The sequence below is a fragment of the Lissotriton helveticus genome, chromosome 2_1 (genome assembly GCF_964261635.1).
Source record: "Lissotriton helveticus chromosome 2_1, aLisHel1.1, whole genome shotgun sequence".
NCBI lineage: Eukaryota > Metazoa > Chordata > Amphibia > Caudata > Salamandridae > Lissotriton > Lissotriton helveticus.
The window spans coordinates 1,927,421,908-1,927,433,672 of NC_136059.1; the positions used below are offsets into that span (position 1 = coordinate 1,927,421,908).

Consider the following 11,765-nt stretch of genomic DNA (forward strand, 5'->3'; position numbering starts at 1 on the left):
GCCCCAATCATCCTGCTAAACCTGGGGTGTCCAAGTCCAGGAGGTTCTGATCCATACCAGATTTTCAGGAGTACCGCTGAACATGTAAATGAGTTTCACAGTATTATTTATGTGGACATCCTGAAAATGCGGCATGGAGTCATCCTTCCTAGATTTAATTTGCACACCTCTGTGCCTCTTGTGCCAAGAAATCAACATAGTTTATATAATCTCAGAACTGTAGCAGAGATGAGCTCAACTTCCTAAAGCACTGCTTCCAGTTTAAAGCCTGCACAACAAGTTACTGCTTCCAGATTATGAATAAAATGGGGGAAAAAACAAACAACTCTGAGTGGCGCCCGCAGCTATAACGTTCTCGCCTTCATTATTACAACAGTGGAAATACTCACATTACAAGCCATTGTTCCCAAATAGTTCCACATGAGCGCTGCTCGTTGATGTTTCCAAATCCTGGCCACAATTATGCAACCCGAGCAGCCGCAGTGCCTTGCCACCCAAAGATGCGTAGTACACTGGATGAATTACCCTTTCAGGAGAAATGAACGCCTGGTCACATTTATGGTTGTTTGCCATTAATTCCCTATATTATGCCACTCATGCCTACACAGTGTGTTTGGTTGTGCCCCCTTCCCTTCCATATCTTTTGCAACACACATTCTTTGCAGAGGCATGTGACTAGCCTGCAGAAACACAGCTGGCACATACAGGACTCTGAGCCCTCTGCCCCACACACACCGTGCATTTGTTTCCGATGTGGAGTCAGGCTGTTTCATAGGATGGCACTAAACATCAAGAGGGTGCAATTCACCCAGGCATAGACAATTGTAATGCAATAACTTCCTAAACAGCGTGATGCCAGAAACATCATTCCCCTAAACTAGATGCCTCCTCAAAACCTACCCAGCGCGGTGTCTCACCACCACAGCTCCCCCTGCCCACCCCTGGCCTCCAGAAAACCTCACCCCTCTCACGAACCCAATCAAAGTCTCTGCCTAGTTCTAGTTGTCAGCGGGAACACAGGACGCTTTATTGATGACACTGCAACGAAAAATGAAAGCGCTTCATTAGGGCGGGACTAATTAAAGAACATGCCACTACAAGTGCGATAGGAGGCTGACTCTTTACGGCTGCCCGAGGCCACCACCGGGGTGCAACTAAGGAGGGCAGCCCTCTAGTAACAGAGGGCTTCCCCCACCCCTCCCCTCTCACCTCACTCCGCCCCTGGGCAAGAGGAGTCTCGGGCAGAGCGAGAGTTGGGGCTGTGATGTCACGTCCCGTGCAGCAGGCAGGGCGAGGGGTACTTAAGTCCCCTTCGCCATCTTACTTGCCTCTTTGCTGCACCGGACGCGTCGTGAGGCCCTCGTGGACACATAATCTCCCACCCGACAGCTCACCCTGTGTGTCGGCTTGGGGGGGGGACAGTATGAATGTATTAATGGGCGACCGGCTGCCTTTTACTTCCGGGGCAGGGAATGACGCACTTCCGGTGTGGAAGAGGGCGGAGACCGGGACCTATTTAGGTTCCTGTGCAAGTGGCCACGGCCTCTTCTTCCTCGCCTGCACCGGACCGGCTTTGGGCTCTCAAGAGGCGTCCCCCTCCCTCTTTAATTTAACTTATAGTTTTTAAGCTTTACCCTCGTGTGGAGTTGGAGGTCGGCGGTCATAATCTTGGGGATCCAGTGCAGCCGAGTCCGGTCCACGTGGAAAGAGGCGCCGCGGTCGAGTCTTCGCGGCGTCGGCGTGGGCGGCGTCCATCTCGCCAGGTAAGGTGTTGGGTGGGCTTGGGGGGACTGTGGGCAGCCGTAGATAGCGGAAGGGGTGTGATTTGGCTGGCGACTGGGCCGCTGCTGCTCCGGTTGTCTGCGGCTGCTTGCGGGGCCCCTGGGCGTGCTGTATCACCTTCCCTACTGACGTGGGCGGGCAGAGGTGGGGGCCGGGTACAGCGAGCATGCGATGGGGCTTGTTGCAGTGTGGGAGCGAGCAGGCGTCCAGGCACGCGTTGGCGGCACCACGTGTGGGGCAGGACAATCAAGGCGCCACCGGGGGAGGAAGCGAGTGGGCAGCTTCTCTTTGAGCGCAGTAACGGTGCACCAAGCCCACAACCGGAAGGCCCTGAGCGCGTTACTCTGTGAGGGAGAGTGTTGAGGCACCAACAGAGCAAGGGCAAGGAAGACAGTATTTACTGGTAGAGGGGGCTATCCAGGGCGCATCATGCCAGCTAGCAAAGTGAGCCACAAGCGTAAGGATAAAGATCCCGAAATTGCTCAGCTCCTTAAATTAGTATTAGCTAAGCTGGGCAATGACCAGGAAGAGAGTAGCGACGACCAGGGCGAGGAGTCCCCAGTATCCGAGGAAGAGCTAGTGCAGGCGGGCATAGGGGACCGGCCACGCAGGAATGGGGTGCCACCCAAAGCTGCCTTCCCCCCTTTGGTAAAGAAGCCTAGGGTGCAGCGCAAGGCAAGGGGGGGGCAACCAGAAGAAAGCCAGAGGGCAGGCTAGGCAGAGGTCAGGAGAGGAGGGCGCGAGATCAGTAGGTCCTGTCCGGCCTCCAGCCCCAGAGATAACTGCCACCCCCACCCCATCACCTCAGTTGGGGCCACAGGAGATAAGGGCCCTCCCCGCGGCAGTGCAGGTGAGGGAAGAGCACCTCTCACCTGGTAACGGGGCAGGATGCGCACCAGGGGATCCGGTAGGGACAGTCCTGGCGGAGATCAGGGCAGCCCTAAGGGCACTAGCGCCAGCCCCGAACCCGGGGGAACAGGGGTCAGCAGGTAAACCATCAGACAATGTGATTACAGGGGTGGGAATGACCGTGGCAGCACCAACGGGGTGGGACCAGTAAAGGTGGTCCCCCCTCCCACCCTGCTCCAGCAGCAACCAGAGGTTCCAGCAGGGGGGTCGCAGGATCCTACAGCTAGCATTTTGGCCTCAGTGGCCACTCTTTTGGGGCAGATAGCGGCACCGGCGGGGGTCCCTAAGCCCAGTAGCATAGCAGCAACTCCATGGGCCCCCCGATGTCAGCTGAACAGTGCACGCTAAACGAGATTAACAAACAAATAGCCCTCCTGGTCGAAACTCGAGGCACCTCCAGTTGGCCGGCAGGGCAGACCCCCCCTGCGCCGACAGAAACAGCAGTACCCGTGGGAGGTAAGACATGTGAGACCGCAACAAAGGTTGCAGAGGTAGAGACTAAGGTGGCAGGGTCCCAGGGGAATTTGTTGTCCCAGCCGGGAATGTTGGCTACACATGTCCCCATAGAAATGAAGGAAAAAATCTGGAAAGGGGAATATGTGGATATCCTGGCGCTAATCAGACCCAAGAGGAGGGATGTTGAATATAAGGAGAGGGAAGGGAAGGAAGCTTCCTTCAGGGTTAGAAAGCCTAGGGTGGAAGAGTCCATAACAAATTGGCTTTTTGGTTTCCATGTTTTTACAACTGTGATGTTGGAGAAGAAGCCTGAGTTGGCGGTATCTTTATTGTTTTACATGAACAAGATTCTGAAGGCACACACTACCCATGGGGGTACCGCATGGTTGGATTATGATAGGGACTTCCGATGGGCCAAAGTTGAGAATACAAACATTGGGTGGGACCAAGTTGAGGTTAATGTGTGGCTGCAGAATGTTAACAGCAAGGAGCAGCACAAGAAGCAGTCCTTTCGGACATCTCAAGGGGGACCAGGAGAGAAGAAGGGAACATGCTGGGCATTTAATAAGAAGGTGTGCACATGGCCCACGGGGCATTGCAGATTCAGGCACGCTTGTTCATTCTGTGGCCATGCCTCCCATCCAGAGTTCAAGTGCAATAAGAAGTCCAAGGAGCGGGGAGGGGGAGGCGGTAGAGAGAACAAGCCCCCGCAGCCATAAGCTGCCCACGCTAGTGGACATTGGGAAACTGATTTTTTGGCTGAATCAGTATCCGGACAGGACAGCAGCCAAGATACTGTATCACGGTTTTTCTGCAGGGTTTCACATCCCAGGACAGGGCGTTCCTCCAGTCGATCATTGTAATATTCTGCTCTCAGAACGCATGCACCCCACAGTGGTGGCGCAAAAAGTGGAGAAGGAGCGGGCACTGTGCCGGGTGGCCGGCCCTTTCCCTGCTCCCCCATTAGAAGGTTTTGTGTGTTCTCCTCTTGGGGTGGTGCCTAAGAAAGAACCGGGACAGTTCCGGATGATTCACAACTTGTCGGCACCTAAGGGGGCATCAGTGAACGACGCCATTGATCCTTCTTTATGTTCAGTAACTTACTCCTCCTTTGATGCTGCATTACTGAAGTTGAGGAACTTAGGGCCCAATGCTATTATGGCTAAGACAGACATTGAATCGGCCTTCTGCCTTTTGCCAGTGCACCCCGGGGATTACCATCTGTTGGGCTTTCAGCTGAATCACCAATTTTATTACGACATGTGCATGCCGATGGGGTGCGCTGTTTCTTGCAAGTACTTTGAAACATTCAGCTCCATGCTGCAGTGGGTGTACACGCACAGGACTGGTTACAAGGAGGTAGTGCACTATCTGGATGATTTTATGGTAATGGGCCCGGCGGCCTCGGGGGCTTGTGCGCAGGCCCTGGGAGATCTGGTGGCAATGTTTCAGGAGTTTAAGGTTTCTCTAGCGCCAGGCAAAACAGTAGGCCCAGATACATGCATGTCCTTTTTAGGGATTGAGATCGACACAGTGGCAGGGGAATGCAGGCTGCCTTGTGACAAGGTTCAGGCTTTTTCCCAGGAAATTGACGTAGCGCTGGCGGGGCCTAAGGTTACCCTGCACCAGTTACAGGTATTGGCGGGCCAGCTCAATTTTGCTCTTAGGATCATTCTCATGGAGCGCCCCTTCTCGAGGTCGATAGCTAGGGCAATGGTCAGGCTAACCCAGAAGCATCACCACCTGCGCCTCAGGGCAGAGGTTAGGGAGGACCTGAGAGTGTGGCGCAACTTCTTGAGCGATTTCAATGCGAAAGTGGTGTGGCCTGCTCCGCAGGTGTCTAGTTCAGAGCTGGGCTTGCTGACTGACTCGGCCGGCAGCATCGGCTTTGGCGCAATTCTGGGGTCGTCCTGGTGCAGGGCAGAATGGCCAGCTGAGTGGTATGAAAGCGGTTTGACTAGGAACATAGCCTTCTTGGCACTCTTCCCAATTATAGTGGCAGTCTCTGTTTGGGCGGACCGCGCCAGGAATATGTCAGTGGTGTTTTGGTCCAACAACATGGCGGTGGTGGAAGCCATCAACAGGTAGGGGGCTACATGCAGGCATGTTTTGAGTTTGTTGAAGCCCCTGGTGCTAGTATGCTTGAGGCTGAATCTGACGTTCAAGGCGGCACATATACTAGGGGTTGACAATCCTGCTGCTGATGCTTTGTCTCGTTCCAAGTTGCAGGACTTCCGGAGATACCACCCACAGGCGGAGGAGCAGATGACAGGGTTCCCTACATCACTGTGGAGGATTGGAGCCCCGCGCTAGCGGGGCTGGTAGGTGCCTCTCTGAGTGATCGCACTAGGAAATCATACCAACAGCAGTTCAAGTCTTACAGGGTATTCGTACAGTAGGCTGGTATACCAAGGTTGTTCTCCACAGAGGCGATTTATTGTTTTCTACAGGGGCAGAGGGACCAGGGCAGGGCGGTCTCTTACGCCAGGGCTCATGTGACGGCAGTGGGATTCTTTGCAAAACTTGCAGGCGAGCGTGACCCGGGTGCATCCTTTGTGGTCAGGAAGGCCTTGGCGGGGTGGGCCAAATTGGAGGGACCCAGGCATGACTGCCGGAGGCCTCTGGATATTGTAACCCTGTCCAGCATCCTGGAAAGCCTTCCTACAATCTGCAGCTCATCATTTGAGTGCACGCTATTTGGGGCAGTCTTTTCTCTGGCCTTCTATGGGGAGTTCAGGCTGGGGGAGATTGTAGGGGCGTCTAGATCCGATCAGGCGGGTGGCATACAATTCAAGGATACCAGGTTAATCCCGGGGGGCTTGGAGGTGACCCTAAGAGAATCAAATACTGACCAGGGGGGTAAAGGATCCACAATAAAGCTGGGTCCAGCACCAGGCGTGGCAGTTTGCCCGGTGGCCCGAATGCGATCATACTTGGCCCTGCGCCCACCGGGAGTGGGACAGGCATTGTTCTTACATGAGCAGGGGGACTGCCTGTCACAGTACCAATTTAAGGCGGTTTTTGGATTAGCATTAGCAGGGCTGGGATTGGAGGCTTCAGGGTACTCATCCCACTCATTTAGGATTGGTGCTGTGACCTTAGCAGCTGGGGCAGGCTTACCAACCAACACGGTAAAGAAGGTGGGGCACTGGTGGTCCGACTGTTTTAAGAGATACATACGGCCGGAGTTGTTGTGACAGAATGCTGATAACCTGCCAATGATTGTGCTTGACTTTTCCATTTCTCTCCTGTTCAGTAGTATGCCCGCAAAGGTGGTGTGGGTACTGGGGCACTCGATCGTACGTCGCACCACGGTGCGGTTACAGCAGCGGCGAGTGGAGAAGCCGGCAGGCTTAAACGGGAAGGAATTCCTGCAGAGGGGCGTCGGGGCATGCGAATCCGGCACCTATGGTGGCTCGTGGAGGAGACAAGGGAGCAGGAGGAACAGAAGTTCCCGTCAAGGAGGCACTGCTCACGGAGTTTGCTTGGTTGGGGCGGGTCTTTCCCCTTGCCAGGATTGCCTCGTGGTGCATGATACCACGCAGGACGTGGGGTCCCGGAGTGCGTGTTAGATCTTTGAACGTGTCGGTGAGGCGGCTCAACGGGGAATTGGCCAGGTTGTGCTCAGTGAAGGGACGCCTGTGTCACATTCCGCACAGAATGATCTCGGGAGAAGTGATGTTTCACCACGATTGAGTGCATTTGTCAGACATTGATACGGATACCTGGATCAAGGTATTATGGTCTTTCGTGCAGAACGCAATTGGGGAGGGTGACGGACCTATGGGCCCGGGTCACCCTTGTGACGTAAAGAGACCATAGAACAGTGACATTGACTTACAGAATGGACGGGAGTCCACCTTGCGTACTCCCTAGGCCAGCACTGAGGGGGGAGACGGTAAGCTCTCCGCTGAAAAAATGGAGCCACCGGCTGGGGAGGCTGGGGAGACAGGTTACGAGCCTCCTGGGTTCCTGGTCAGCCTGGTGGTCGGGGGGTGGGCCCTGGAGATGGCGGACAAGGATCAGAGGTTTGGGGCCCACCACTCAAGGGCGCAGGTGGGTTGCACCTTGCGTGGGAAGCTCAGCTTGGGAGCTGCGAGGCAGAAGGCCCCTTAGTGCTGGGGGGATAAGAATCTTGCAGTAGAAGAAGAACTTGAGGGTCAATATTAAAATTGTGTTGGTGATTTTAATGTTGAATATGAAAATGCCTTGTCATGTTTATGAAATGTCAATATTAAACATGGCCATTTTACACCCACTCAAATCTCTGTGGATGATTGTACTGTGGGTTGCCTGAGTATCTTGGCGGCGGGGAGCATTCTGGGGGATCCGGGGCCTATGCCGAGCGCGAACATCAAGGAGCGCGCCCTTAGGTCCCGGACCCCCGGCTCCCGCCCCACCACCTAGTGCAATAGGCGGCCGGCTCGCCCAATGGGCGATCGGCTGCCTTTAACTTCCGGGGCAGGGAATGAAGCACTTCCGGTGTGGGAGAGGGCAGAGACTGGGACCTATTTAGGTTCCTGTGCAAGTGGCCCCAGCGTCTGCTTCCTCGCCTGCACCGGACTGGCTTTGGGCTCTCAAGAGGCGTCCCCCTCCCTCTTTAATTTAACTCCCACCCACCCGTCCCTTAGCTCAGCAGTTTGAGGGGGCTCGTTGCGGTAAAGAGACCTTAGAACAGTGACATTGACTTGCAGAATGGACGGGAGTCCGCCTTGCGTACTCCCTAGGCCAGCACTGAGGGGGGAGACGGTAAGCTCTCCGCTGGAAAATGGGGCCACCAGATGGGGAGGCTAGGGCGACAGGTTACGAGCCTCCTGGGTTCCTGGTCAGCCTGGTGGTCGGGGGGTGGGCCCCGGAGATGGCGGACAAGGATCAGAGGTTTGGGGCCCACCACTCAAGGGCGCAAGTTGGTTGCACCTTGCGTGGGAAGCTCAGCTTGGGAGCTGTGAGCCAAAAGGCCCCTTAGTGCTGGAGGGATAAGAATCTTGCAGAAGAAGAACTTGAGGGTCAATATTAAAATTGTGTTGGTGAATTTAATGTTGAATATGAAAATGCCTTGTCATGTTTATGAAATGTCAATATTAAACATGGCCGTTTTACACCCACTCAAATCTCTGTGGATGATTTAACTGTGAGTTGTCTGAGTATCTTGGAGGGCGGGAGCATGCTGGGGGATCCGGGGCCTATTCGCACCAGTACTGATTCTTTTACAAATTAAGCACTAGCTCCGTCTCACATTGTATACGTCTATTATTATTTTAGTAATATGATGCAGGGCCTTGAAGTGTCCATTTCACTGTAATGCAAACATATTAAATCTGACAAATTTTATTTTGCACAATTTGAACCACAGTGCCAAAAATATTTCGCATTACGTTCTGAAGAACGCACTGTTGATTTATCCCAAGTAAGCAAAGGGGCATCTATGGTGCAAAAGAGCATTTGCTCCATTTTTGCGCCATTGCACATCTCCGCTAGCAGCTCAATTATGATAGCAGAGGGCTCGGTTTTGTGACACACAGAAAGAAACAATGCCCTGTCTGATGCACGTGTTAACATGCAAGCCCCATTAGTTACCACATGTGCTGCAGACAGACCAGAACGAAAACATTAAGCCCCGCGGCGGAGGCAGAAGCATTAACGGATGAGCACCAGGCAAGGTGATTTCTTTGTGAAACGTGATCCCTAATCATCGTGCAATAACCACACTCCATGCTGTTGTGATCGCGTAAAAGGCCAATTATGAGGACAAGGTTGTTCACATGCTAATGAACTTTATTAGCATTAAAAATAAATTCCAAAATATGAATCTTGACATAACCCAGCCAGTTCCATTTTCCCAGCAACATTCACAACTCACCACCTTCCACTTTCCCAGTAAGACCATATAATTTGCCTCACCCTTCCCCCTCTCACTCACTGACCTCATTCGATGTACCTAATCTTTCTTTCACTTGCCCTCCAGAACATCGACCCTTGAATATCCTTCCCTGGCTTATCGCACCTGTGCACTCTCCCCCCCGAGGGGTGGATATGGCCATATGTCACTCACCATCCCCCAACATGCCACCTACGCACAGCAACCTGTCCTAAACTGGCAACATGTAACAAATGACATACCATCCATTTTTCTTATAACATGTAGGATGGATGGGAGGCCTAAAAAACAAACTCCCCTCCTGTTGGTATTTGGTGTCATGAAGAGGCCTGTAGACGATTGATACTCCTCTCCTGACACCTGTATAGCCCTTTCTAATCCAGCCCCTTCCCCCTAGTTTTTCCTGTCCTAATGGCCCCACACAAAGCACCCCAGGGTAAGACGGGTCTGCGACCTTCACTTCTCCCGGGGGCTGACATTGTGTCTACATACCTCTGTACACAGAAAAAAAGGACCTTCCAACACCTTACTATAGTATGACGTATCATTTGTAATATTAAGTGTTTTGCAGTCCTTATAAGCTGCCTCTATTATCTAAAGTTTCATAATGTGCATTTCATAATTTTTTGTATCGTTATGATAGTCTTAATCATGCAGCCACGAGATAATGTTTTGCCAACAATGTGTTGAACAAGACAGAAACTGCACTGATGTAATGAAAAAAAAGTCAACTCAATTTAGGGAAGTTTATATTAAGCAAATTCAGGTATAGGGAGTCTGTGTGTAATGGTCTATGTGAAGAGGAGCCCCAGGTATAGACAACAGATGGGCCTATTGCATAAAAATATGATAGATTAATAGAGTAATGCAGGAACTTGTAAACATGAGTCCGTCTGAGATCATGAGGGCTTACTGCTTCTACATAAGCAAATTGCAAAATTTCTTGCATTAATTGGAGAAACGACGGAGCCTTGCATTGGGATCGACAAAGGCTCTCCTGAAAATGCTAGCAGTGCTAGAATTCTTTGCAACAGGGAACTATACAACAGACAGTAGGATTGGTGCATGGCATTACTCAAACAATACTCTAACAGGTGAGGGATGGTTTGCTGAAAGTGAATTGGCAGCATATACGCATCCCAAAAGGCATCCACACAACCAATGCCATCAAAGCAAAGTTCTATGCATAGTGCAACTTTCTAGCATCCTAGGGTCAATTGACAGCACTATGTCTCAGTTGTATATCTCAACTGGGGATTTTGTGTGCCTGGTGATCCTTACTGCCCCTGAACTGGGGACTCCCTCCACTGTGTCTCTGGTGTTTCTTTACACTGTCTCTGTTGTGGCACTGCACATGCCCTGCATCTAATCCTGCAGTTTCTGTTTCCCTGGGAGCTACTGGCTGGGACTTCAGCAGACTTTTAACTTCTACCATTCAGCCTTAATCTCCTGCCTTTCCCTCAGGAAGCTTTGTTCCCCCTAATACCCCACAGTCTTTCCACAAAACAAATAAAGGACTTCAACTTGGTCTAGATCTCCTCCTGCAGGGCAACTAAAATAGGACTCTGCCCTATCCACAGGCCTGGAGCACAACCCAGTGGACTAAGGCTCAACGACGACCTCCTTCATAATGACACTCATGGCCCATTGATTACTCACTGACCTCTGAGCTGTTGTCTTTAGTTAGCTAACCCCGTCTCATCCTTTTCCAAAACCTGCTCACTCCTCTGTCATAACTACACCCCATTGGAACTACACCAATACCCAATTCCTAAGTCCAAATGTAGTATAAGCTGGACTCTCCCTCTTTCTAGTAACTCTGAAATTAAACCTTTAACGCCCATAAGCAACACCATCTCACACTGCTGCCTCTATCCTAACATCTCTCCCCTCTCTATCCTATAACTACATACACACTCACTTTCTCACACACTGCTATGTCGTCACATATAACCTACTTCGAAAGGCACAACCCAATTCCTACTGCAGAAAAAACTTTCCACTAAATCTCTTAAAAAATGCAGTGAAAAAACGCAAACTCCACAAAGAACACCCAGAAACACTCATAACCAACATCTACTATATACCAATACAAGAAGGCCATATAATGGACTTTATCTTCTACACCAAGAAACCTGCCTAATGGAGTGATAACTTCCTCCAGCACCTACATGTAACCAACACTATCAACATCCCATTTGGATTCAAACTCAATATATCCCCATCCCCAAAATTAAAAGGTGAACTATCCATATCAATCTATAGAAATCAACACTATACTGGATAAAATATCCTCATTACATAAGGACATAAAGACTCGCTCCAACTCACCTCCAGACCACACAATGACGGGGCACACTGATACGATCACAAATATGCATCTCAACTTACTGTCCACTGACCTACTACTCCCTGCAAACACTATCACCACAAATCTAGAAGCACCACCATTGAAATGTGGGAGCAAGAAGCTGAGAGTCTGAGCAGCACATACAACAACGCTCCCAACCTTCCCCACTACAACAAGATTCTGGTCATCCTTGGCACTAATAGGATCCCTACCACAAGTCACCCCACCCCCAGACCACCTGAACGACTCACTACCTTCCAACCCACTCAATCTGAACCAAGAAAACTATCCAGATTAAATAGTTTGCTATTAAACTGTCATTCAGCAGTCAAGAATGCCACAGAAATATCAGAAACCATCCTTCTACATAAAACTGACATCTGCTTTCTA

The 11,765-nt window shown here is 51.3% G+C and overlaps 1 protein-coding gene across 1 annotated transcript; it reads left to right on the forward strand.

Annotated features, from left to right (window-relative positions):
• Positions 1-3,014: 3,014 nt before the first annotated feature.
• LOC144820343 (uncharacterized) lies at positions 3,015-3,866 on the forward strand. Its single transcript, XM_078677910.1, has one exon. The coding sequence runs from the start codon at positions 3,015-3,017 to the stop codon at positions 3,864-3,866; it is 852 nt and encodes a 283-aa protein (XP_078534036.1).
• Positions 3,867-11,765: the final 7,899 nt, after the last annotated feature.

Excerpts from the sequence above, each read along its gene's own strand:
- LOC144820343 (XM_078677910.1), top strand. The coding sequence starts at position 3,015 with ATGTCAGCTGAACAGTGCACGCTAAACGAGATTAACAAACAAATAGCC.